The sequence below is a fragment of the Saimiri boliviensis genome, chromosome 2 (genome assembly GCF_048565385.1).
Source record: "Saimiri boliviensis isolate mSaiBol1 chromosome 2, mSaiBol1.pri, whole genome shotgun sequence".
Taxonomy (NCBI): Eukaryota; Metazoa; Chordata; class Mammalia; order Primates; family Cebidae; genus Saimiri; species Saimiri boliviensis.
Genome location: NC_133450.1, coordinates 130,156,789 through 130,183,445, shown reverse-complemented (window position 1 = coordinate 130,183,445; position 26,657 = coordinate 130,156,789). Strand labels below are relative to the sequence as shown.

General features: G+C 59.3%; 1 protein-coding gene and 1 long non-coding RNA gene across 2 annotated transcripts; one reads left to right on the top strand and one right to left on the bottom strand.

Annotated features, from left to right (window-relative positions):
* Positions 1-1,381: 1,381 nt before the first annotated feature.
* On the bottom strand, positions 1,382-13,690 carry TNFAIP2 (TNF alpha induced protein 2). The gene is made up of 12 exons (XM_039462931.2): positions 13,612-13,690; positions 10,434-10,804; positions 9,487-10,111; positions 7,281-7,395; positions 7,022-7,144; positions 6,753-6,853; positions 6,039-6,137; positions 5,430-5,553; positions 4,415-4,537; positions 4,147-4,302; positions 3,864-3,985; positions 1,382-1,985 (listed from the first exon to the last, which is right to left on the bottom strand). The coding sequence occupies exons 2-12, from the start codon at positions 10,777-10,779 to the stop codon at positions 1,844-1,846; spliced, it is 2,076 nt and encodes a 691-aa protein (XP_039318865.1). The 5' UTR covers positions 10,780-10,804; positions 13,612-13,690; the 3' UTR covers positions 1,382-1,843.
* A 3,536-nt stretch (positions 13,691-17,226) lies between these two features.
* Positions 17,227-26,049, top strand: LOC141583673 (uncharacterized). Its single transcript, XR_012516436.1, has 3 exons — positions 17,227-17,847; positions 17,983-18,045; positions 25,996-26,049. It is a non-coding gene; the product is annotated as an uncharacterized LOC141583673 (long non-coding RNA).
* The last annotated feature ends 608 nt before the right edge of the window (positions 26,050-26,657 follow it).

Here is a 26,657-nt window from a genome sequence, read left to right as displayed (position 1 = left end):
CATAAGGGAGTACCTGGGAAAAGGGGACGGACCCTGACTCAGCACTTCAGAGGCCTCATCGAGGCTGAGTCATGCCTGAGTCTGAAGGGCCCCCTCTCCGGCTGAGAGGGAACTTTCAGGCCCAGGGAGGAGCAGGGCCTTAAACAGAGCTCGTGTTTCCCTGGGGTAGAGCGAGGTGCCCTGCAGGACAGGGGATGAACAGAGGCTGCAGTGGGCAGAATAACGGCCTCCACGTGACAGTCCCCAGAGCCTGTGACTACGTTAGGTCACACAGCCAGTGGGAGCTAAAGTTGCAGATGGAACTAAGGTGGCAAATCAGCTGACCTTAAAATAGAAAGATGACCTGGGTTCTCTGGGTAGGCTGGATGTGATCACAGGCGTCCTTAAAAGCGGCAGAGCAGGCTGGGCGCCGTGGCTCACACCTATAATCCCAGCGCTTTAGGAGGCTAAGGTTACAGGGTCGATTGAGCCCAGGAGTTCCAGATAAGCATAGGCAACAGAACGAGACCCTGTATCTACAACAGGTAAGTAGCTGGGCTTGGGGGTGTGGGCCTGTAGTCCCAGCTACTCGGGGATTGAGGCGAGGACCACTTGCACCGGGAGGTCCAGGCTGCAGTAAGCCTGGATGCCATGATCAGGCTACTGCACTCCAGCCTGGGCAACATAGCAAGACCCTGTCTCCAAAACGAAACAAAACAAAAAGCGGTAGAGGGAGGCAGCAGAGGGGAGGCCTCGATCAGGTGATGGTAAAAGGATTCAGCCACCCACAGCTGGCTCTGGAGTTGGAGGGGTCTGAAGTCAGGAAGTACGACAGCCTCTAAAAATGAAAAGGCTAGAAATGAATTCTCCCCTGAGCCTCCAGAAGGAGCGCAGCCCTGCCGACACCCAGATCTGCGCCCCCGGTCAGCCTCTGACCCGCAGTGGAGGACCTCATTTCGATCCATGAAGTTTGTGGAAACCTATCATGGCAATAGGAAACAGAGGCCAAAGGGTCAGAGGTCAAAGGTCAACTTTGTCCTGTCCCTGCCCAGACCTCAGCCAGACTTTTGGGTGGCAGGGCCCACAGAGGCACCCCCAGGGCCTAATCCTGCTGGGGGAATGGGGAGCCCGAGATGACGCAGGAGGTCCCGAGCCCTTCTGTGGAGGACACCAAGGCCTTGGGGAACACCCTCTGGGTGAGGCCTTGCGGGGATGCAGAGCGAGGTCAGGGCTCCACTGCAGGGCCAGCCTATAGGGGCGTTGGGGCTGTCTGGGTGTGACATCTAATGCCGGCTGTGCCCCCAACTCGCCATGGGACCCCACTAGCCCCTGCCAGATGAGAGTTCATCTTTTCCTTCTTTCTCTTCCGGTTCTGTCTTCCATTCCAGCCTTGCTGAACCCGGCTCAGGGTGGCTCCGGGCTGAAGAGTACAGATGGGTGAGGCTCGGCCACTGTCATCAGGGAGCTGGAGAGGGCCCTCGGCCTTACTCGGCCTCACTCACGGGGAGGAGAGTCATGAGGCTGACAGTGGAGGGCGCTGGACAGAGGTGGCCAGGGGTCCCTGAGCCTGGCCGCACTCTCCCTGCTGGGTCTTTCCTTGCGCGCAGGATCAGCTATCGTTTACAAAGAGTCCTTGGTGTTGCCTGGTTGGCTGCCCACAATGGGGCCTCCTACCCCCACTGGACTTCTAAACAAACCAAAGTCTGTCCAGTTCCAGCCACCAGGGCCTGCACCTACACCAGGGCTAGGCAGAGCAGCTTCGGAGCGCAGGAGGCCCAAGAGCCAGTGCTGCTCTTAACAGCTCCTAGAGGGGTGTTCCGGATGCCTGCTGGGCACTCACAAGCAGGTCAGGCCACAGGAAAAGCTAACCAACCTTTATAAGGGAAAATAGGGGCCTGGAGGGCTCCTGGGCTCCTGTGCTGACGTCCAAGATGCTTCGGATGCTCTTGACATCACTGTTGGATAGATTCCCCTTGATGGCCAGGATGGCGCTCAGATGGCCTTTGCTGATGAGGAAAGCATCCCGTTAGCCCAGCCTGACACCCACACCCCTGCTCGCCAGCTCCCTGCACTCTCAGCCAGTGCCACAGGCCCCACAGCCACGGCCCGGTCCACGAGGGGGCTGCACTTCCCTCTCCCTCGCCCATGCACTCCACCTGGTGGTCCCAAGAGCAGCCATGGCCCAGCCTGCTTCGGGCCTGCGCACTGGCTGTTCTCCCTGCGATGCTCTTCCCAGGCTGTGAGATGATCGTCTCTTCCTACCCCTTACATCTCTGCTAGGATGTCCACCCCCAAGAGGCTTTCTTGTCTCTAAACTCAGCACCTCCCATCGTTCACAACCTTGGTTAAACGTCTTTACAACTTGCAGTTGTCTGTTTCTTTGCCTGATTATGTCATTACTATTGCTGGCCCTAAGCAGAATGTGAGCTACTTAAGGGAGGATGGAGACCTGGCCTTGCTTGTACCCCATTGCATCCTGGTATCTGGAACAGAGGCTGACACCTCGAAGGCTCCTCCATAATTTTGTTGGTGGGACGGGTACATGGATGATGGGTGGGTGAGCAGATGGATGAGAGCTAGATGGGTGGAGGGATGGGTGCATGGGTGTGAAAAGATGCATGGGTGGGAGTTTGAGTGGCTGGATAGCTAGATGGGTGGATAAGTAGATGGGTGGATGGGTACTTACGAGGGTGGTTGGAATAACAGATGGGTAGAAAGATGGGTGTGTGGGTGCTTATACGGGTAGGTGGATGGATATATGGATGGATGGGTGGGTGGGTGGATGGATATATGGATAGATGGGTAGATAGGTTGGTGAGTGGTTGCATAGACAAGTGATTGGTGGGTGAGAGGACAGACGGTCAGATGGGTGGAGGGATAGGTGCATGGATGTGAATAAATGCATGGGTGTGTGGTTGAGTGGATGGATAGCCAATGGGTGAAGGGATAGATGGGTGAAGGAATGAGTAGATGGGTGAATGGGTGCTTATATGGGTGGTGGGTGGATGAATAGATGGATGGATAGATTGTTGGGTGGGTGGGTAGACATGCAACAGGTGGGTGAGAAGGTAGAAGGATAGCCAGATGGGTGGAGGGGTGGAGGGATGGGTGGAAGGGTGGATGGGTAGATGGGTGGGTGGGTGGATAGATGGGTGGATGGGTGCTTATAGGGGTGCATGGGTGGGTGGATGGGTGCTTATATGGGTGGGTGGATGGATAGATGGGCATGTGGGTAGATGGGTAGATAGGTAGATTGGTGGGTGAGAAGATAGCTAGCCAGCCAATGGATGAAGGAATGGGTGGATGAGCAGATGGGTGCTTGTATGGGTGGGTGAATGATTGGTTGGGTGGAATGGATCAGACAGGGCCTGGACTTGGCTAAGCTGGGGCAGTTGGGGTCAACCCCAGTCAAGACCCATTCAGATGGAGCCTAACATGTCAGAAGACCCAGCCCAGGGAGAAACATTGTCCCTGGCTTACCAGGCCCTCAGGCAGCCAGGGGCTAAGCCTCCACTCCTGAATATGAGCCCTGGATCCCAGGGCATAGGCCCAGGCCCCAGAAGCCCCCAGGCTGGGTGACCCTGGCCTCTCTGGTCTCAATCTCCCCTTCGAGAGGCAGCATCAGGCAGAGCTAAGAGTGTGGGCCATGTAGCCAGTGTCACCTTGGACACATGCTGGGAACTCTCCAGGCCTCCCCTGTGAAATGGGAATGGAACGCATTGGCCTCATAGGGCTGTGGCGAAGGCCACAAGAGTGAGCCCCTGGTGAGGTTCACACAGTGACTGGCATGCGGGCAGCTGCCAGGATCTGGGTTCCCAATGCCAGCCCTGTGAGGCCCCGGCTGCAGTGAAGTGACGTGGTCCTGAGGTGCCCCATGTTCTCACCTGAAGTCAGGGTAGCAGGTGGCATAAGTGGCCACCTCAATCTTGATGGCACTGGGGTCCTGCAGGCGGATGATCTCGGCCAGTGTGGGGAGAGCAGGCTGCAGCCAGGTTGCACAGGAGCCCTGCAGGAAGGGACGTGGTTGGAGGGACCCAGGGGTCCAGAGGCTTGGGTCAGCAATGGGCTGGGCTTGGAGAGGCACCAACAGCCTGTCTCTGACCTGAAAGGACAAGGGCAGAAGAGACAGCCGTTCCAGAGGGGCTGGGAGGGCGGGCAGGGGCTTACGTGCTCGGTGCAGAAGTGCTGGATGGCGTCAGCATTGGCCAGGATGTGCCCCGCCAGCTGCTGCTGCTGCTCCGCGGTCTTGAGGACCAGGCGCCGCTTGCTGAGTTGGATGATGTACTCCTTCACCAGGTGCAGGTGCACGGCCTCCACGAGCTCCTGGGAGGGCGAGCAGTGGGCGCGTGTGAGGGAGTGTACACAGACATGTTAGTGTGCGTATCCGGCTGCCCCCATTCCCCGAGGCCCAGCCACCAGCCCACAGCCTCCTCACCTTCTGGAAACAGTCCTGCAGTTCCGAGAACTCAGGCAGCCTTACTCCCACAGTGGCAATGATTTTCTCCAGGGTCTCCATGGGGACCGCCCAGCGGGTGTGCGAAAACCTCTTGAACAGCGGCTGAGACAGGAGAGGCAGGATGTGTGGTCACACCCTGGAGAGGAAGGGCTGCCAGCCACAGACACGCAGACATACACACACCAACACACGTGCCTGGCGGAGGGGCACGGGGCACGCAAGGACTCCCAGGGAACCCGGACCGAGCTCAGGTCTCTGCTACAGACAGGAAGTGGGGGCCAGCTCTGTGCACCCTTCTCCAAGGTCACCCAGCTTTGGCTCAGGAGCCAGGACAGCCTGTCTGCGGCCCTGAGGCCAAGTCCACTGCCTCCTAAATAAATAAATTCCTGCATAAACAGGACCTTGTGCTTGGCTGGGCCTGGGAGATCGGTGCCGAGTGATCTGGGGTCACTGCTCGGGCTTCCACCAAACTCAGGCCACCCATGGCCTCTGGTCCCTGACACTGGGCAGGGAACCCCTCCCCTTCCCCCACTTTACCCCCTGTTAAAGGAATTAACTTGTGTTCACAGCATTTTCTGTGGATTTCTTGGCCCATAACAGATGCGAGCCCTGAGCCTCAGTTCTGGGAGTCTGATGTGGCGACAGGGGTGGGGAGGAAGGGCTGTGGGGGCTGGAGGAAAAGGGGCTGCAGGCTTGGGACTGGGCTGGGTCTGAATGGGGGAGGGGCGGTGAACCTTCTCCGGGCCCTCTCAGCCCCAGGCGGCCCCTCTCAGGCCAAGCCTGTGGTGGCGGATGGAGTTAAAGCCTGCGGGGTCCCTACTACCAGGCGTCACCCCTGCACCAGAGCTGGCCACAGTGCCGTCCACAGGCCTGCAGCATATCTCCCCCACATCCCTGCTTCTGCCACTCCTCCCGGGGGGCACCTCCCAGCCCCTCCCCGAGCACCCCCAACATGGAGTTCCAGATGCTCCTGAGGGAAAAAGGCTCCCGCTACCTTCAGGTCCTCGCACAGGCTCTGGAGCAGGGTGGAAAAGCCGTGGCTCTTGAGCTCACCCAGGGGGCCCAGCAGGAGGCTCAGGGTGTCCTGGGGTACCTGCCACTTCTGCTCCATGGACGTCCTGGAAGATGGAGGCAGAGAGGTCACACCAGCCTATAGCCCTGTACCCAGGGAGCCAGGCAGCGCCCCCTCCCCACTCTGGAACCCTCAATGGCTCCCCATTCCCTGGGGATCAAGTCCTCCCATCCATGTTCTCCATGCCCTCACGACACCCGTCCACTGCATCCCCTTGTAACTGAGGGCGAGTTAGCCTCCTCCAGTGGTTTGCCCATCTGCCTAATAGCCAGATCACTGTTCCTTCTTCACAGCGTTGCTTTAGGGATAAAGTAACAGGTGAAACACCTGCCTGTGTGCACGCCCCAGCCAGCTCTGGGGAAATGTTAGCTGCTGCTGCTGCTGCTTCTGCTACAGGCCCCAGCGGCTTCCTCTCACGTCCTGGTTTGAATTCCACTTCTTGGCCTGAGCAGCTCCTCCTCCTCCACCTCCCAGCTATCCTCTCCTACCCGCCAAGTGACTCCCGCTCCGCCAGCCCCTCCCAACACGCACCGGAAGGACAGGCAGTTGTTGATGTTGGCAATGACGTTGGCCCTGTAACTTCTCAGCTTTTTGCCTCTCTCCAGAAATTCATTAAAGTTGTGCTGGTAGCTGGCGAAGTCAGAAGGGGCACATTCAGGACCAGCACAGACCCTGGGGCAGCAGCAGCCTCCCAGCCGCCCTGCCGAGAGCTCCTGGGGTTCACAGGGCGCTTTTCTGTTTGGCTCCCCATCGCCCAGAGAGGGGCCGCTAGCCCCTGAGCATCATAGAACTGGCGTCAGAAGCTAAGACCAGGGCTCCCGAAGAGGGTCCCAGCCCAGCTCTGCTGCCCCCAGCTCTTCTCCCAGGCCCCCGCTAGAGTTGGGAGTCCAGGTAGCGGTGAGGGTAGGTATGGTTGGGTGGAGAAGCCCTCAGAGGTGGAGAGGGAGAGAGCAGAGAGAATTCGGGCAGTGCAGACTGGGGTGTTGTGTGAAGGGGTGCTGGGGTCTCAGCCCCTCACAGGGCATCTTTGAAGCCAGGAGGCTGCTCTGATGGGAGCTTTGCTGCAGGGTGGACACATGAGCCTCCCACATTGAATCCTGGTAGAGGTCGGACCACCTGAGATCTCAGTGCCCTGGCTGGGTGGGAAATGACTCCTGGCTCAGAATGAGGGATAGGGGCACTTAGGGAGGGGCCATGGCTCTGAGAGAGGTGGCTACAGGGACCCCGTCCTGGGCACACACTCACCTCCTCAGGAACACAAGCAGCTCCACCAGCAACACCTGCCTTATCTGCGAGCCCAAGTCCAGCGTGATGCTCTCGGCTTTGACCTGGGCCTGGGAGATGATCTGCGGGGCGGTGGGTGAGCTGAGCAAGGGCTCTCTTGGACAAGGGGCAGGGTACGGGGAGGACACAGGCTGGAACAGAGGGGCTGCCCGAGGTGGGCGTGGGTCGGCACACAGGAGGGAATGTGCGTGCGGCTCCTTGTGTGTGTGCCCCGGGGCAGAGCGCAGTACCTGGATGATGTCGATGGCCAGCTCGCTGTGGCAGTGGCCATCCAGCCTCTGGGGAGGCTCGTCCTGAGCCCAGCGCTGCGCCTCTAGCTCCAGCGCTCGGGTCATCAACTCCTTCACATTGGCCTGGGCGGGAAGGGCAGGTCATGGCGGTGCTGACCCCTCACCTTGCTCACCCGGAAGCCCCTGCCCACATTCTGTCTGTCTCTGAGCCTCTCCTCTGGCGCCTCCCTGCCCCTCCCTGGCTCAGGTGCAGACTCACCGCCTCGTTGGACAGGAATGTAGCCTCCAGCAGCCGGACCTGCTTGGGGGGCAGGAGACTCCCGAGCCCCACACCCTGCAGCTCACCCACCAGCTTGGGGCTGTTGAGGATGTCACTGCAGGTAGGGGAGGCTGGCATGAGGACAGCTATACCCACTCAGCACCACCCAAGCAAGAGCCCAGGCCCTCAGCCTTGGTCTCTGGCAGGCCCAGACTCGGCCCAGCGCACCCTCCCGCACCCCCACCTCGATTCCCACCCCAGACCATGGGTCTTCCGTCTAGTTTGGTTTGGAACAGAAACCCCGAAGTCATCGTGCCTCCTCTGACTGTCACCCTGCTCTTTAGGTCCTGCTCCAGAATACCCCCCCCCCACCAAGTCGGCAGCCTCAAACCACCCAGGTGCCCCGGCTGGCTGCCCCCAGCTCCCCACTGGCTCACTGCACAAGCCTCCTCCTGGCCTCTGCTCCTTCCCTCACCTCCAACTGGTCCTTCTCCACCCAGTAGCCAGAGCCATCTTTAAGACCTGGTCTTCCTGCTCTGAGGCTACCTGTCACCCAGACAAAACACTGCTCCTAGTCACAGCAGCCCTGGGATCCAGCCAGCTGCCAGCCCACTGCGTGCCAGCCCCAGCCACCTCCCAACCCCAGGGGTGGGACATCATGGGCAGGAAGGGCCATGCCAAACTGCTCCACAGAGGCATTTCAGCTCACACTCTCCACACCTCTGCAGGGTCCCAGAGCTCCCAGGGGACTGCCCAGCCCTGGCACTTCCTAAGAGACCTTTGTCTGCCTAGAGGCTTACAATGACCTCCTCTCTGCCCCTAACCAAATCCAGACGCAGCTGTGTCCCTCTGTTCCCCACATTTCTGGCACAGAAACTTCAGTGACGCCCCCCGGACACCCTCTCACCAGGACTCCGTGCCCAGCTTGCCTTTGCTACCTGTTTTGCTAACCCCAGGCCAACAGACCCCGAGGCTGCTGTGACAGGAAGACGGGCAGGAAGGGGCACAGGTACCCAGCACATCCTGGTGAGTCAGGACGAGCAAGCGGGCACTGGCTCTGGGCTAGGCTGTCTCTTCCACGGCCCCTGCCCTGTGCCAGTTCCCCTATGCCCTGCTCACCCTGTCCCACCCTCCCCACTGGACCCTTTCTCTGTCCTGCCAGAGGCTGACCCTTCAACACCAACTGAGCCCATAGGCCACCCAAAGGCCCCCAAGGCGGCAGACACTGCCCACACTGTCTACACCTCCGGCTTCCTTCCTAAGACTTCGCACTAGGATCTGGGGCCAGCAGAGGCCAAGCCCCACAATAACAGCCCCTGGACTCCCCCGCCCTGGGCCTGTCCACACAGCAGTCCAAACCTCTCTCCATGCAGACCATGTGCATGATGGGCACGCCCAGGGACCCATGGAGTCAGGGGATGCCTGAGGCTGCACCTGGGGGCAGCAGCTGCACAGCTAGACTCCTGCCGGAGGGCTCCAGCTCTGCTGGGGGCTCACACGGTAACCCCACACAATGGGGGTCTTTCCAACAAGACACCTGGCCCTTTCCCCCCCACTGTGGACTCTCCTGCCTGGGGGTGCCCGCATAGCCCCCCCAGTAAATCCAAACACTCTGGCAAGCTCTGCTCAGCCCCAGAGTGCCCTGGAAGAGGACATGCTAAGGAACACCGACTTTCCTCTCACCTTCTTCCCTGCCTGCCCTATCACCCCTCCTCCAGCCTCCCCACCTGATTCCCTGGCTCAGAGAAGAACCGCTGGCTTCCACTTCCTCCAGACTGGCTTCCCTGACTTCTCCAGGCCTGCTCTGGGTCCCTGCTCTGGGTTCTCAGGGCCTGGCCTCCGCTGCCACAGCCCTTCCAGCTCTGCATGGTTACTGATTGCTTTGCCCACTCCTCAGACTGGCACTCGTGAATGAATGAAATCCCTACCATTTTCTGTGCCTCGGTTTCCCCAACAGCAGAATGTGACTGAGGCCCAGAAAATTAAGGATTCCAAGAGCAAAGCGGACCCAGCCCCAGCCTTATCCCTGCGCCCAAGCCCAGTCTCTGCCCGTCCAGGCTCTGCCCCAGGGAGTCCAAATGCCACCCCCGCACAGTCGGACCCAAAACTCTGCAAGCACCGCCTCACTAAAGCTGGCGGGGCACAGCTCACTCGCCTCCTGCAGAGGACGCCCTCCCGGCCCGCCCGGGCGACCCCGCCCGCTCACTTGGGGTAGAGGTTCTGCACCCAGACCAGCAGCATGTAGGTGTCGCGCTCGCACAGCTCGAACTGCGCGGTGGCGGCCACGTGGGCCGCGAAGTGCTGGTGGTAGCTCTCGGCGTAGGCCGCCACGACGCCGAACTCGGCGGGGAACAGCGGCTTCAGCCGCTCCACCACGGCCTCCAGGTCCTCCTTCATGGTGCGGCCCATGTGCAGAAAGACGCTCTCGGGGACCTCGGCGCCCTCCGCCGGCCGCCCGCCCATGCGCTCCTCGGCCGCCTCCGCCACGCCGCGCCGCCACAGCTGCAGCCAGCGCCGCGGGCGCGTGGTCGCCAGCGCCGAGGTCCCCGGCCCGGCCGCCGCCGCCGCCTGCCGGTCCTCGCGCTCCTGCTCGGCCACCACGGCCAGCGCCTGGCGCAGCCGCTCGGGCGCCGCCTCCAGCGGCCTCCGCAGGACGCCCAGCACTTGGTCGCGCAGCAGCTCGTACAGCGCCTCCACCTTGCTCTGCCGCCGCACCAGCTCCTCCGCGCTCACGCCGCCCGCGGCTGCGGCCGCCAGCTCCCGCTCCAGCGCCAACAGCGGCCGCGCCGCCTCCAGCCGCCCGCGCTCCAGCGCCGCCTTCAGCTCCTCCACTGCGCCGGCACAGCCGCGTCAGCCCCCGCCCCAGCCCGCCCGCCTGCGCCCTGCGGGACCGTCCTCCCCCAGTTGCGCGCAGGGCCGGCGGCCGACACCCCAAAGGGTGACGTCGGTGTCCCGGACTGAGCTGAAGGCCTGGTCTCCCCCGTCCCAGCCTCCCAGACTGGGGCACAGGTGAAAGCAGGGAGACAGACACGCCTGCCAGCCCCACATGCCGGCCCACGGTGCAGGTGGCTCACTCACATGGACGAGCCCCACCGCGTCCAGGCCCGGACTAGCTCTAACCCCCGACCCAGCCCCACCCGGGTCCCAGCGCACCTGTGGGCAGGGGGCCATCCAGCCCCTGCCTGGACCCGGCCGCGCCCTCGGGCTCCGCTGAGCTGGGCAGACCCTTCTTCTTCTTCTTCCCTTTGGTGAAGACACTGAATACATTGGCCAGGCCTTTGGACTTCTTCTTCTTCACTGCCTTTTCCTCCTCCCTGTATAGGGCTGCCCCAGCTTCCAGGGGTAGCACCAGGTCCTCAGAGGAGGCTTCCGACATGGAGGTCTCTGACTCCGCCTCTGATGTGGACGGCAACTTTTGGGGGCTTCTGGGGAAGTCGAGGGTGATTGGCACAGACTGATGGCCCGAGAAGCCTTGGAAGCAGGTCATTATCTTCAGCATCCCCCTGGCTCAGGCCTCCAGGCTGCTGCGGGGGCGAGGGGAAGGCATCAGTGGTCACCATGGCCTGGCCCTGGCTCCCAGGCCGGAGCCCAGAGCTGTGGGGGCTGCACTGACGGCGCTCCGTCTGTTTTCACCCATACGAGCACCAGGGTTCTGGCCGTGCCCTGGCCCAGATCAGCACCCAGAACCCTGCTCCCTCCCTGGCCACAAGCGCCTCACCACCCACAGCTGCCCTTCCAGTACCCCAAAGCCCCAGAACCGCCCCCCAGACAGAGGGAGGCCTTCCCTTTATTTGGGCAAATCCTTCCCTGACAGCCCACCCTCTGGGCAGGGAGCAGGGACTGCAGAGGGTGAACACCTCCCTGACCCCACAGGACCCTTGGGGGAGAGGAACAACATGGGACAGCGCAGGAACAGAGGTCCAGAAAGGTCAGGGCCATGCCAGAGTCTAGACACCGGAAGCCGGCCCAAGGCTGGAAGCCCCCCTGCTCTCCCTAGCCGCAGCCCCTCTGCTGTCTTGCCCAGTTCTGATCCAGCCATGGAGTCACAGAAACACAGCGGCTCCAACTGGGCCATGAAAGGGCAGAGCCTGACGTGGGTCTACAGAAACCACAGGGAGTAGGACCTCAGAGAGCCTTTCACACACCACTGGGGGCAAGAGGCTCAGCGAAGCACAGGGCTGCCTGAGGTCACCAGCAACTCGGGTCCAGAACCCAGGCTTCCTGGCTCCCCACCCCCAACCACCCAGTCCCAAATGGGATGACAGCATCATCACAAAAGCTTCCGGTTTCTGCAGCCTTTCTGGGTGCCCATCCCATCTCTTCCTCTCTCGTCCGGAAGGGTGTTATTTTGGCTTAAACTGTGCCTATGGTCAAGAGCTTGGGTTTGGAACTCAGGTCACCTGGTCCCAGAGCCCAGCTCTCCCTCTGTCTCCACATCCCCCACAGCCCTGCAAGCTACATCCGGAGAGGCAAGACCCAAGCCTCCCCCAGTCCCCACCCAGCACCTGGCCATTGTCACAGTAAGGCAGGGCCCCTGGAGGTGAGCATGGCTGACCTGAAAGGGGGAAGTAGTCAGGGGCTGGGCCTCGCCGAAAACTGGGGTGACCTGTGACCATGCTGCCATAGCTGCCCCACCCCAAGGCTAAATACATGCAGCCTTGTCTCATATATCATGTTAACCTGTCTCGTGTATCATGTTAACTTCAAGTGACCCCTGAAACACCCCCATAAGGCAGGCAGGATGACCCACCATCCAGAGGAGAAACTGAAGTTAAGTTTGGAGGAGGTGTTTGCCCCGATCACAGCAGGCATGGGGGCTCAGATTGGCCCTGCTGCCTCCACCAGCCCCGATACCCTGTCCCCATCCTGGGGGGGCTTGGCCAGAGCTTCCTGAGGGATGAGAAACCTGGGCTCCTCCCACCCCAGCCTCCCCCATGCTCACCAGGAGCCATGGGCAGAGTCACACACTCTTGGATGGCACTGGCCTCCCAGGTGCCATTTGGGTTGAGCGTTCCACTCCAGGACCAAGAGGGGTGTGTTCCAGGGAGCCTCCGGGGCAAGGCCACAGGGCCTCTCTGCCCCCCACCCAGTGCCCCAACTTCGCCTCCCAGCCCCTCTCAGATGCATGCCAAGCACCCACAGGAGCTGGTCTGTCTGGAAGGGCAGCTCAGCCCCACCCTGGGCACCCAGGCCCCACCTCTGCCATCCTCCTGGGGTGGGGGAGGGCAGCCCTTACCACCAGTGCTCCCTGCCAGCCTCACCTCAGCGTTTCCTGTCCCACCCCTCCCAATAGGACGCAGCTCCTCAGTCCCCACATGTGCTAGGCTCTATCCGACCCCAGGCCCAGCTCCTACAGGACTCCTTAACATTGCCACCTTCTCCCCTCTGTGACACAAACCCCAGCTCGCCTCAAGGTCCTGCTGTAGCCGCCAGGTCTGTGCTCTCAGAGGCAGCTGGTGCCATGGAAAGAGAAACGGTTAAGGTGAGGGCTCAGCACACCTCTCACTAGTGCGTGGACTGCTCACCTCCTTCCTTTGCAAGCCTCAGTTTCCCCATCTTTGAAATGGGGGTGAGGACCCCCACCTCACAGTGCTGCTGAAGGGATGTGACCAAACCGCACAGCACGGCCGTGGGGGTGAGTCTTTTGTGCCCTGAGTCTGTCCTGCAGGCGGGAGAGCGGGGGGTGCAGCCAGGAGCGAAGAAGGGGAGGAGGGGCTTTCCTTTGAGCCTCGCTGCTGGTTGGGCCCACGGAGGCCAGAAGGGATCTGCTCGGAGGCTCGTCGTGTGCACACTGCCAGTGGCTCAACAGCGCCCCGCCTGCCGCTGCCCAGCTTCTCCTCAGGCCCACGGGCCTGGCTCGCCTTCCCCGCCCGGGCTGCACCTCCCAGGAGCTCCCTGTGCCCGGTTCCTTCAGTCCTGGGCAGGATGTGGAAGGCGCACCTATGCCCAGATGAGGCACCCAGGCACAGGTGAGGAAGTGGCTTGGCCTGTGTCGCGTGGCCGGGGAGTCACGCTGGACCTGGTCCTCCCTGCTGCTAACGGAGGGGAGACCCCTGTGCCTTCCCCGGCCCCGCCCTCCCTGTCTCTGGCAGGACCCAGCCCTCAGCCGCTAGCGCCAACCTTGACCCCTCTGTGCCTGGACAGGCGGACGCTTGGCTCCAGGGCCTCAGTTTCCCTGGCAATGGGGCTGCCCGAGGTCAGGGCCCTGGGAGCGTCCCGGCCCCTCCTGTCCCCGCCGCCGCGACAGGATCCGGGGGAGCCTCCGGATCGGGGCGGGCGCGGAGCCGCGCGGAGCTGCGGGCATGGGCGCGTGGAGGCAGAGGTCACTCACCACGTCCTGGCCGGGCCGCCGCTGTCCTGGCCCCAGTTCCGCGCAGTCTGAAATAGTCCCAGTGCAGCCCCGCCCCGCCCGCCCCGCCCGCCCCGCCCCGTCCCCTGCAACCGCGGAAAACCCGCGGGCACAGGCCCAGGCGCTGTGCCGCCCCGCTGTGTCCCTGCGTCCCTGGGGCCCGGCGCGCCCGGCCTGCCCAGCGGGGGATGCGGGGCGCGGTCACTTCCTCCCAGCAACCAGGCGGAGGGGGGGTCCGACCGCGCGTCGCATGTTATGTGGGGCGCGGGGGACGCCAAGGGAAGGACCGGGCTGGCGGGGCGGGCGCGGGACCATTGTCCGACGACTGCTTCTGATAGGCCGCCTGAAAGGGGAGCGCTTGACCGCGTTCCCGCGTCACAGACTGGCTCCGCGCCAGCTGCGGGGGCACCCGGTCCCACCCCAACTCCCCCAGACGCCCCTCTGAGGAGGCGCCCTAGGGGGGCTGCACGGCTGGCCAGGGTGCTGGCGGCGCGCTGTGCACAGGGCCTGGTGCCCCTCTCATCGTCCAGCCTTGCTTGAAATGCGTAAATGCGAAGAGGTGAAGCGGCTGACCCGGGTCACACCGCATTAAGTAGCAGAGTGGGGCTCCCAGCCAGGCCTGTGGGACTCCCACTGGAGTCTTTTCCCCTCTGAGGCTGGGGCTGGGCCCCACAGGCTGCTGGAGCGGGCAGAAGGGGAGGGGCCCAAGGGCCAGACTCCAGGACCTTGTCCTGATCATCAAGCCGGCTTTGTCACTCAGCGCAGACCACCATTTCCAGGCCTCAGTTTCCCCATCCAAACCCTGTCTCTCGGGGTCTGTCTTGGGGGACGCGGGGGTGGGGCATGTGGGGAGGGTAGGAGGGGACTGAGAGGGGAACCCAGAGGAGATTCACTTCCTTCCTTATTTCACACGATAGGAATTCCTGCCCTCTGGAAAGGCCCCTGTCATTTAGGAATTTCCCCCTGGGCACCCGCTTCCCTCCTGCCTCACTGGGGCCTCTGCTCCCCTCCTCTTTTGTTTGGCCCCTTTCCCTGCCCCCTGCTCAGGCTGCCATCCCCTCTCCAGCCTGGGAACAGGTCTTCCAGGACCAAGGGGGGCAGCAGAGTGGGGGTGGCTGTGGGTTCAAGGTGCCCTGGGAACTGAGAACTTCCTCTTCGAGAGTGGTGGCCAATTGCCAGGCTTGCACTTGGATCGTCATCCATCCTGTCTCTCGGGGACCTGCAGGGGAGCGGATGCAGGAGGCTGCCAGGATGGGGTGCTAAGGCTGCCAACCCCAACCCCTCCCTCCCTAGGGCTCCAAGGATGACACTTTTCAGATGAGTCCCAAGAGCCACAGTGTCCCGCGGCTGGGAGAATCCTTCCATCGGCAGAGCACAGATGGAATTCTTCCACACAGGGGCCGTGAGGACACGGGCTGAGGGGCCCTGGCCAGTGCCTGACTTCGAGGCTGGCTGCTGTGGCCTCATTGTGCAATCCCTACGAGACTCTCCTGCCAGACTCTGCTCCCTCACCCCTCCCCTCCCAGCTCCAAGCAGATCTGGAAATTGCTCGGGAAGTCTGCATCTGACAGGCCGCCTGGAAGTCTGCATCCAGGAGGCCGTTATCAGGCCTTGGACCCCCTGCCCCCTGGGAGGCATCCCCTGGTCTGCATGGGCTTTGCAGGGCTGGAGCAGGGCTGCTAACCTTGCCCCTGCTGCTGACAACAGCAGAGCACGGCCTGTGATTGCGAAATGAGACTCCTGCCTTGGGCTTGTGTCTGCACCCGCCCCTTCCCCTCTGGAAGCTCAGGCATGAGGGTCAATGGTCACATATGTGCAGTCTTCTGAAAATGGGGCAGCATGGAGGGCCAAGGGATGACAGCCAGTGGCACCCACAGGGCTGGAGCAAAGATGCAGAAAACAGTTCCCAAGAGGCCAGGGACTTGCAGAGGAGCCAGAGCCAGCCCAGGGCTCCACCCCAGCAGGAAGCCAGCATCACATGCTGGGTGGGAATGTTCATGACCAGCGGCCCACGGCTGTCCCATTCCCCAGCTCCTCAGGGCAGGGGCCAGGGCAACGAGCGAGCAGACTGTGTCTGGCAGGGAGGAGGGCAGCGGACGGGAGCAGACTGGCAATGATCTCCATTTGGCCTAGAAGGCAGGTGTGCCAGCACCTGGCCAGGAGCCACGGTCAGCTCCTCGCACGCAAGCCGGGGCTTCAGAGGCCAGTACACATGGGATGTCCCCTCCCTTCCCTCTCTCAGAGCAATGACAGCTGACTTTGTTTTTTTTAATTATTATGGTGCAATACACATAACTTTATATGTATGAAAATACATATAAAATTTATAATCTTTTAAGTGCGCAGTTCAGTGGCATTAAGTATATTCACAGGGTGTGCGACCATCGCCACCCTCCACCCGCAGAACTCTTCACCTGGCAAAATGGAAACTCTGCCCATTATCCACTAACTCCCCTTTTCCTCTACCCCCAGGGCCTGGCAGCCACCATTCTACCTTTTGTCTCTGTGGTCTTGACTAGTCTAGGTTCTGCAGGTAAATAGAGTCACACAGCATTTGTCCTTTTGTGTCTGGTTTCTTTCACTTAGTATAATGTCTTTGGGATTCATTCATGTTGGAGCAGGTGTCGGAATTCCCTTCCTTTGGAAGGCAGAACCATATTCCATTGTGTGGATGGACTACACTGTGAGCATCTGTTCATCTCTCTGTGCACACTGGGGTTGCTGCTACCTCTCGGCTGCTATGTACACTGCTGCTATAAACATGGGTGTGGACGGGGTGTGGTGGCTCATGCCTGTAATCCCAGCACTTTGGGAGGCCGAGGCAGGTGGATTGCTTGAGCTCTGGAGTTCGAGACCAACCTGGGCAACATAGTGATACCCTGTCTCCACCAAAAATACAAAAAATTAGCTGAATGTGGTGGCACACACCTGTAGTCCCAGCTACTTGGGAAGCTGAGGTGGTGGAACCACCTGAGCCTGGCAGGCTGAGGCTCCAGCGAGCCATAATTGCACCACGGCACTCCAGCCTGCTTAACAGAATAAGACCCTGTCTCAAAACAAAAACAAAGAAACCAAATAACAAGGGGATGCAAATATCTGTTCACATTCTGCTTTCAATTCTTTTGGGTAGACAGCTGATGTCTGTTGATTTCCACCAGTGCCAGGTGCTGTTCTAAGTGTTTTGTATACATTAGTCAATTTTATCAAACAACCTAACAGCGTGGTACTAACTATCCCCTTTCCACAGATAAGGAAACCGAGGCGAAGAGGTCTAGTCATGTGCCAGCCAGTGGTGAAGCTAGGAGGCCTTCACTAAGCACGGTGTTATTCTGCTTCTCCTCCAGCGTTGCTCAGCGTCCACAATTCAGCTTGATGTATTTAAGTCGGACACAAGAAAGGACTTCCAGACCAAGGAGTTTAGATGAAGAAATGGGAGGTATCTTCCTTTTCATCTTGAAAAAAAAATTTCCCAATCTTTTACATTACATTGTTTAGTCCACTAATTAAACCTCCACCTGCTCCCTGGAGGGCCAAAGGAGAGGCCAATTTAGCACGGGCCAGAGAATGACAGGGGGAGCTGCGTCGCTGGCCGTGAGGTTCTTGAGCGTACAGGGTACCCAGAGGGAAGCTCTCTGGAGGAGGAGCAGTTGAAGGCAGGAGAGTAACCTGGGCAAGGCGGAGGCTATGGGGGGATCACAAGGGGCACAGGGCCTGCGGGTGGGTTGGCCTGGCCACGGCAGTAGGCCTGGCCAGGGGCATGGCTGCAGCTGCTAGCCTTGGTGACAAAAGCAGGGTTGACCTTAGGGGGGTCCCCTAGCCCCTCCCCCAGCACCCCGCTGCTTCCCTCTGCACGATGACTTGCACTTCCCACTGCTCCGGCCCTGGCTCCCAGGACCCCACATTCACCCAGCTTCTCCCTTTCACTTCTCAGCCTGTCACCAGACCTGGGTCTCTTCCCGGGGCCTCTAGTTCCCCCTGGGATGCCCTCCTCACTCACCGTGTGGGGTGGGGCCCTCGTGTCCCGTGCTGACAGATAAGGAAATTGAGTCTTAGAGAATCGAGCACAGAGGTTGAGGCCTTAAGACTGGGGTCCCTGCTGCCACTCAGCCTTCCCCAAGAGGAGCAGTGGCTCACTCAGCTTCGCCACCCTGACTGAAGCCTGCTGACCTCCTCCGGGACTATGGAATGGCCAAGACAACTGACCAGGAGCCACTCTCAGTGAGTCCCCTCCTGCAAAGGAGGGAGCCTGGGGACCCTCAGCAGACCAGACATGCGCCATCAGGTGGTGCCCCAGCCTGCCCCAGCCCCACGGGACACTGTTGACTTGTTGACAGCCCCGCCCCTTCCTCCTAGGAGGAAGCCAGGCCGAGGACTCCTTCTGGTATTGGGCAGCTGGAGAAACCGAGGCCCGATGAGGTAGGTAGGTTTGGCTTCCGCAACTGTTCCATGGGCTGGCCACTGTCCTCCTGAGAAGGGCCAGGGGAGAGAAAGCAGGGCAGCAGGACCCAACCCCAGTGCCTTCCCAAAGCTCAGCGCTCCTAAAACCCATTCTCAACGCAGCTCTCCGGTAGTGATATAAAATGCCCGCGTTCAGCTCCAGTTCCTTCTTCCTGGGAGCAGAACATGGATGCTTCCCAGCGCCAGCATGATTTCCAGGAAAATGGCTGCAGAGCCAAGGTCCACCCAGGGTTCTCCCCATGACAGAGGCCAATCAGGCAGGAACTCTCTTGGGAGGCCCAGCAAGGCTTCATGAGGCACGGTTTGGTTTGACCTTTGAGAGGGGAGGGGAGGAGAGGGGAGGGAGGAGAGGGGAGAGAAGGGGTATGGGAGGGAAGCAGAGAGGGGAGGGGAGGTGTTACCAGAGGGACTGTATCCAAGTCATGAAGCAACAGCAGCGAATCCACGCGGGTCTGCAGCAATCCCAATTCCTGCCTCCTCAGGAAAAAGAATTCAGCCAAGAGGTCTAAGGCAAAGTCAGAGACCGCAGCAAGTTTCAGAGCAGGAGGGAAAGTTTATTTTAAAGTTTTAGAGAAGGAGCCTGGACAATATGGCAAAACCCCACCTCTACCAAATAATAATAATAATAGGTCAGGTGCGGTGCTCACACCAGTAATCCCAGGACTTTGGGAGGCTGAGGTGGGCGAATCATGAGGTCAGGAGTTTGAGCCTAGCCTGGCCAATATGGTGAAACCCCGTCTCTACTAAAAATACAAAAATTAGCCAGGCACGGTGGTGCACACCTGTAGTCCCAGCTACCCAGGAGGCAGGAGAATCGCTTGAACCCGGGAGGCAGAGGTTGCAGTGAGCTGAGATCAGACCACTGCACTCCAGCCTGGGGGACAGAGCAAGACTCCACCTCAAAAAATAATTTAAAAAATTATAATGACACAAAAATTAGCTGAGTGTGATGGCGGGCACCTGTGGTCCCAGCTACTCGGGAGGCTGAGGTGAGAGGATCACTTGAACCCGGGAGGTGGAGGAGGTTGCAGTGAGCCCAGATCGTGCGACTGCACTCTAGCCTGGGATAGAGCACAAGACCCTATCTCAAACAACAACAACAACAACAAACTTTTAGGGCAGGAATGAAAGGAAGGAAATTGGGTGACTAGAGGGATTCCAGTGTGTGGTTTGACCTTTGACTTGAGGTTTTATACGCTGACCTGTTTCCGCTTCCGGAGGGGGGGTGGACTGTGTTCCTTCTTCCGGTTCTTTCCTTGGGCTGGGCTGTCCGCATGCCCCGTGGCCTGCCAGCACTTGCTGCCTCCATCCCCCACCACCTATATCTGGCATTTCTCCCTGTTATCCTCCCCAGCCTCCTACATGGAGTAGGCACCCCATGCGTGGCGTGGTTACTGGCGCAGTGCACCTGCTTATCTGAGGCCCTCTTCTCTCACCTGGGAGTGTTTCTCCAGGAAGCTCATAAACCAGTTAAGCTCTGCCATTTTGCCTCTTAGTGCGCACGCTTGAGCCCACTCCCCGGCCTCGTGAGATCTTACCGGGAAGTTGCTGATCACTAGGTTCAGGTGCTTCTGTGTAGGAGAAACGCCTATGTTGGGAAACTGCCTTTCCCTGGTCCTGGCGGCGACCAATGATCATTTTAGAAAGACAGTGTAACAACTGCCTGACCATCACCACCTGATGGTCGCATGGCATTCCTGGGCACTCTCCTGCTCTGCTCCTGCTCGTGTCTGTCTGCTGTAACAGAGGCTGCTCAAAAATCACTGCAGGGCCTGCCACTGCCTCCAGCCCAGGTGTCCAGCCCAGGTGTCCAGCCCAGGTGTCCAGCCCAGGTGCTGAGAGCCTCCTCCTTGCCAGCCAGCCAGGAGCTCTGACTTCCAGATTTTGGGGAAGGAGGGCATCCGCGTGTGACCACCTGGGCCCTGGCACTCCATCACTGGCAGCTGTGTCTTTCCACATGTGGCTTGGGACAGTGCCATTTCTTGCGGACCTCCTGGAGGTGGTGCTGGCATGCTCAGAGGGTTGGCAGGGATGGCTTAAAGGAGGTAGTGCAGATAAATGACAATGAATGCCACAGGCAGGAGGATGCTCCCGGACAGCCAGGCCCTCCTCCAGCTGACTCTTGCATTTTTCTTGTGTAGTGCTCCCAAGTTTACATAGGGAGACAGAACCCAGAGAGGTGGAGTAACTCACACAAGTCACACAGCTAGGAAGGCGCAGAGCTGGGATTCCAGCCCATCGGTGTCTGAGTCCAGAGGCTGATTCGAAATGCCAGCTCTGAGTCCAGGGGAAGCAGGAACACCATACACCACCACGCAAAGCCCAGCACACAGTGGGTACCCTATAAACAGTAGGACTTCTCATGATGAGGCAGGAGAATAGGGTGTGGAGGCAGGGAACCTAGACTATTTCACACCGACTTCCTAGACCTATACTGAAAGGAATACCCTAACTTTCCACACCTGAGTAACCACAGGACCAGCGACTACTCCCTTTGCAAACCCCTCACCTTTTCCATTCCTTTTTTTTTTTTTTCTTTGAGACAGTCTCACACTGTCATCCAAGCTGGAGTGCAGTGGGGCAATCTCGGCTCACTGCAACCTCTGCCTCTTGGGTTCAAGTGATTCACCTACCTCAGCCTCCTGAGTAGCTGGGACTACAGGTGCCTGCCACCACGCCCAGCTAATTTTCGTATTTTTAGTAGAGATGGGTTTCACCATGTTGGCCAGGCTGGTCTGGAACTCCTGGCCTCAGGTGACCCACCTGCCTCAGCCTTCCAGAGTGCTGGGATTATGGGCGTGAGCTACCGTGCCCAGCCTCCCTGAACTTTTCTGTACGACAGATGGGAAATTGGTAGACTGTGATTGTCCGTAAAGTCTTCATGTGCAACTCTGTAACTTCTCTCCAGCCTGTGAATGGTTGCTGTCCACACCAATCAGACTGATTGCAGCCAGTCTTCCTTTGCATAAAAGAGTAACTGTAACTTCACCCTAATCTTTTTTTTTTTTTTTTTTTTTTTTTTTTTTTTTTTTTGAGACCGAATCTCAGGCTGGAGTGCAAATGCGCAATCTTGGTTCACTACAACCTCTGCCTCCCGGGTTCAAGCGATTCTCCTGCCTTAGCATCCTGAGTAGCTGGGATTACAAGTGCCTGCCACCACGCCCAGCTAAATTTTTTTTTGTAATTTTAGTAGAGACATGGTTTCACCATTTTGGCCAGGCTGATCTTGAACTCCTGACCTCAGATGATCCGCCCGCCTGGGCCTCCCAAAGTGCTTGGCCTCTTCCTAGCCTCTGATTGATTGCTTTTTACAACCAATCAGATGTTTGCATGGGAGTGTGACCTTTGTAACTTTAGCCTCTAGTTGGCTGCTTTCTGCAACCAATCAGGCTGATTGCAGGCCACCACATGAGGTGAGCATGAAGTGACCAATGGGAAACCTGTGGGTAGTGTTTAGACCCCAGAAGATTCATACCCAGCTCTTGAGCCGCTGCTCCCACACTGCGGACCTCTGTGGAGTGTCCTTTCTTTTTCAGTCAGTCCCCGCTTGTGTTCTTTTGTTGCTTCATTCTTTCTTTGCTTTGCTAGGTGTTTTGTCCAATTCTTTGTTCAAGAACCTAGACAACTTGCAGTCATGACCCTCTATCAGTGACAATGACATCTGTCTTTCCCAAGATCCTAAGAGTTCATTATTTGCGGATTCTATCCATCTAAGAGCATTGGGTTCCTCATTTGATGTTTACAGGGATCAAGAACGACTGCCCAGGCCAGGTGCGGTGGCCCACACCTGTAATCCCAGCACTTTGGGAGGCTGAAGCAGGAGAATCACTTGAGGTCAGGAGTTTGAGACCAGCCTGACCAACAGGGTGAAACCCCATCTCTACTAAAAATACAAAAACTTAGCCGGCCATGGTAACAGGTGCCTGTAATTCCAGCTACTTGCTTGGAGAGGCTGAGGCAGGAGAATCACTTGAACCCTGGAGGTGGAGGTTGTAATGAGTACTGCAGTCTGGGCGACAGAGTGAGATTCCATCTAAAAAAAAAAAAAAAAACGACTGCCCTATCCTCCCAATGACCTCCAGCAAAAACAGGTTCTTCACCAATGCCCAGAATGTCACTATTCATGTAAATTCCTTGGGCAAGAATCACTTTTTACCAATTCAAGTGTCCTGCAAGGCACCTCAGTTACTCTGGGAATGGGGGCAGAAGCACTCACCATAAGAAGGAGACTTTTTACCTTAGACCCTTTTCGTATCTTTTAAATTCTGACCTATGTAACTGTATTGCTACCCCAAACATTAGTAAGCATGTAACACATGTTTAAGGCTGCTAATAGATGGGTGGGCACAAATGCAGACCGAAGTGAGGGTGTCGCTGGAGAGGCCCAGGAGAGGATGGACTGAGGGGTGGGTGTGACTTGTCCAAGTTTCACTTCCCTCCAAGTGTTTCACAAGAACAGGGTCCCAGGAGGCCAGGCTGAGATTCGGGTGGCTCCCAGCAAGATCTGATCCTGTGACCCAGGCGCTGTGGACCCGCCCTCTGCAAACAGCCTTGGCACAGCACAGTGGCCAGCAGGTGCCCACTGACTAGCTGTCCGCACGGAAGGGAGGGGACAGGCAGTGCTGTGGGGCAGCCCAGCCCTGGCCGCCCCCTCCCCTGGGGCCTCATGATGGACTGTGAGCTGCGTGAGCTGACAGCGGCCCTGGAGCTTCTTTGTGACAGCAAAGGAAAGAAGTGAGATTGGGGACAGGGGTAGCCTTGGGTACTGCAGCCTCCTCTCCCAATGCAGGCAGTGGTGAGGGGTCCTGCAGTCACCTTCCAGCTGCTGGGGGTGCTGCCCCCACGTACAGGGGCCCGCTGAGTACTGAACCCAGAAAGGAAGGGGCCAAGGTCACCAGGCAAGGAAGGAAGAGAGGACAGGCCTGTCTGTGCAGGCCTGGAGGGGACACATGAACCGCCGCTCACAGCACGGCCGCTTGCCAGGACCACTGTGGACAGGCTCACTGGCTCCCTACTGGACACTCCCTCCCACATTGCAAACAAGATTGGGCTGGTCACCCGCTAGAAGGGCCAGAGTAGAGACTGGAACGCAGGCCTGCGTGGCTCAGCCTTGTGTGTCTCCCACAAGACACACTCAAGCAGGGGCCAGGCGCGGACGCCAGGACACCAGGAGGGAGAGATGCCATGGAAGGCTGCCGGCCCCAGCCTGAGCTTCGGGGGGCTCTCCAGTCTCCTCTCACCCCAAACACACTGTCTGTGGGCCAGCAGGCATGCATGTGCGCACACATACATACATACACATGCAGATACACACACATGCAGATAACACACGCATACATGCATACACATACATACACATGCAGATACACACATGCAGATAACACGCACGTACATGCATACACATACATACACATGCAGATACACACACATGCAGATACACACATACATGCATACACATACACACATACACATGCAGATACACACACATGCAGATAACACATGCACACACATACATACACACACATGCAGATAACACACATGCATGCATATACATACATATACACATGCACATGTGCACACATAATGTGCACATACATACATATGTGCACATACATGCATATACACATGAACATACACACACAGTATGCATATATAGACATGCAATACACATACATGTACATGCACACATGCACACATACACATGCATGCATGTGCACAAACATGCACATACACATATATACACATACACACACGCACATACACACATATACATACTTACGCATACACACATACACATGCATGCACACATACACACACATATACATACATATGCACATGCACACACATACACACAGTGGATCATCTCCGCAGACCAGAGAGTGCGGGCCTGGGGTATGTGGGCCCCCTTTGTCTTCTCACTGTCCTCCCAGTTGGGCCTGGAGAGGCGCCCCAGAAGATTCTCAGAGCAGACTCTGCCTCAATGACCCCAGGCTCAGGGACAGGGCCAGAGGGACCCCCAGGACATGCAGGAGCCCCGGGCCACGGTGGCACTCGGGGAAGCCCAGCTGGTCCTGAAGAGGGAGGAGACCTGAGCCACACAGCAGGGAACAGGTGGCAGGCAGAGGCTGGAGACCAGGGACCAGCAGGCAGGGCCTGGGGAGAGCGTGAGGGCAGGTAGGACGGCTCCAGGCTGTCCAGCCAGACAACCTGCCAGGGAGAGCCGAAGCAGCTCTCTGAGAGCACCCGCAGGCTTGGCCTGGACAGCACAGGCCCCAGGAAGCACCCCAGGCTCTTTGCCAGGTCTCCTGGGCTCAGCCTTCACCACCTGGGGCAGAAAGGCCAGTGGCCAGACCCCGAGACTGAGGCACCCAGGGACTGAGACCAGGGGTCTCGGCCCCGCTCTGTCCCCAGCCTCCCTGACTGCACCCTCTAGGAGCTGCCACCCCAGCTCAGCCTGGCTTGTCCTGGGAAGTCCCAGCCCGCAGCCCCCAGCCCCAGCCACCGCTGGGCCTGTGAGAAGCCGCGCACACGACGCACACAGCCTCCTGGCATGGAGATACCAGTGCACACGGGAACACAGTTCCTGCCAGGAAAACCCGGACTTCCTGTCTCTGGGTGAGGAACTCTCAGGGTCTAAGCCGGGCCCCCTCCCTCGGCCAGCAGCCGCTCAGCCTTCGGCACCTCTTCCCAGCCTCCCTTGGGGCCTCCCAGTGACCTCCACTCAACTCAGGTGTTGCTCCAGCCTCAGCACCCACCACCGCAACCTCAGGGCCTTCTCGGCTTTTCCTTGCAACCCATGGCCTGGGAGGGCCTCTGGGAACATGGGGTCACAGGGAGGCCAGGGCTCCGGCTCTATGGCTGACTCTGACTTCACCCTCCCCAGCCTGGGAGGCACCGACAGCACCCCCATTTCACAGCTGGAAAAAAACGAGGCACAGTGAGATAAAGGAACGTGCCTGCGTCCTCACAGGAAGTGGCAGAGCCGGGACGGAAGCCCCCCCAACCCCACAGCCCAGCCCCAGGACCCTCCAGCTCCATCCAGGCAGACAGAAGGGTGGGGAAGGGTCCTGGGGAGAACCTGACCAGGACCAGACCACACCAACGCCTCCTCTCTCCCCTCCGATGCACCCTGCCTGGGACACTGATGGCCACCAGGTCAGGGGTGGGGTCAAGCAGGGGACAGACTGACCTGTCAATCCTCTTGGGCCCCTCCCCTAGGAAAATACATGCCCCTCTGGCCCCCGGCTGGGAAGATTCCGGGCATGAAGCAATGCCCACCTGTTCTCTGCCAGCCTCGGTCTTCCCATCAGGTTCAGAGACCGCTTATCGGCACCAGCATCACACACCCGCCCCTACTACAGCCCTGGAGGTGGGGAACCCCAGCTCTCCCACTTCCTCATTCCTGCCCCACCCACCCCACCCTGCCAGGGAGTTCTGGATACTCCCTTGCCCCGGCCTGCCCTGCTCCTGGCCTCCAGCCCTGGTGCCCCCATGGAGGAGGGCACGGCCTGAGCACTTGCCCCTAGAAGAGACAGACAAGCCCTGGGCACTCGACCCCCATGCACCAGCCCCCAGCCCTGGCAGGGGAACTGGGGCAGGGCTGCCTGGGGAACTGGCCCCTGGCTGTCCACAGTGCCACGAGGGGACCTGGAGGGAGCAGGGAGAGACACAGCCCTGCCTGCCTGGCACCACAGCCCTTCAGGCCCGCTACCCTGCCCTCAGGGGACCCAACTTTGTTGAGCTCTTGGAACCCTGGCCCCCCTGCAGTCACCTGGCCCCGACTCTCGCCAGGGTCAGGGTCAGGGTCAGGCCCAGAGACGCTACTGGGCCACTGCGGAGGGCCGGGAGGGGCATCTGTCACCACCTGTCTCAGCTGCTCCCTGGAAATCTCCCCATCTCAACTTTCAGCCTCCCCAGCAAGCCTGGCTGCCAACGCGAACGGATTTCCCAGCAGCTCGGCGGGCCGCAGGCTACAGCCACGCTTCAGTGGCCGGTTGTGGGAGACAGCGGAGGTGCAGTCTGCTCGCGCTTGTCCGCATACACACGCCAGGAGTGGACCCCCCTCTACAGTAACTTGACAACTTTCACTGCTGGGAAGTCCCTCCCACATCTAACCTGAATTCTTCAAGCTGCAGAAGCAGCCTTAGCCTCTTTTTGTCCCCAGGAAGCCCTGAGTCTGCCTTGGCTGGGACAGAGCAGCGCCCAGCCCTGCTGCACAAGGCTGACCGGGTACAAGGCCAGCGGACCCAGGCAGTGGTGGAGGCAGCCCCTGGTATGCGCCTGCCCTGCTCCAGACCTGCCTCAGTCTCCCCATGAGTTCCACGGGCAGAAGAGGGCCACCCACCAAATGGTGTCACCAGAGAGCCTCCGGCCCGACCCTTTGGCACATGCGGACCCAGGCCTCCCGTTCCCTGCCCACTCCTTAGGGAGGCACCATCTTAATTCACATTTATTTTTAAAATAAATTCTCTGCTCTTCACTTTCAGACTGGAGGGTGAAGCTGGGCAGTGGGGCAGAGGCCCTCCCTGCCGGGCAGCACTGAAGGGAGCTCTGGGACACAACATACTCCC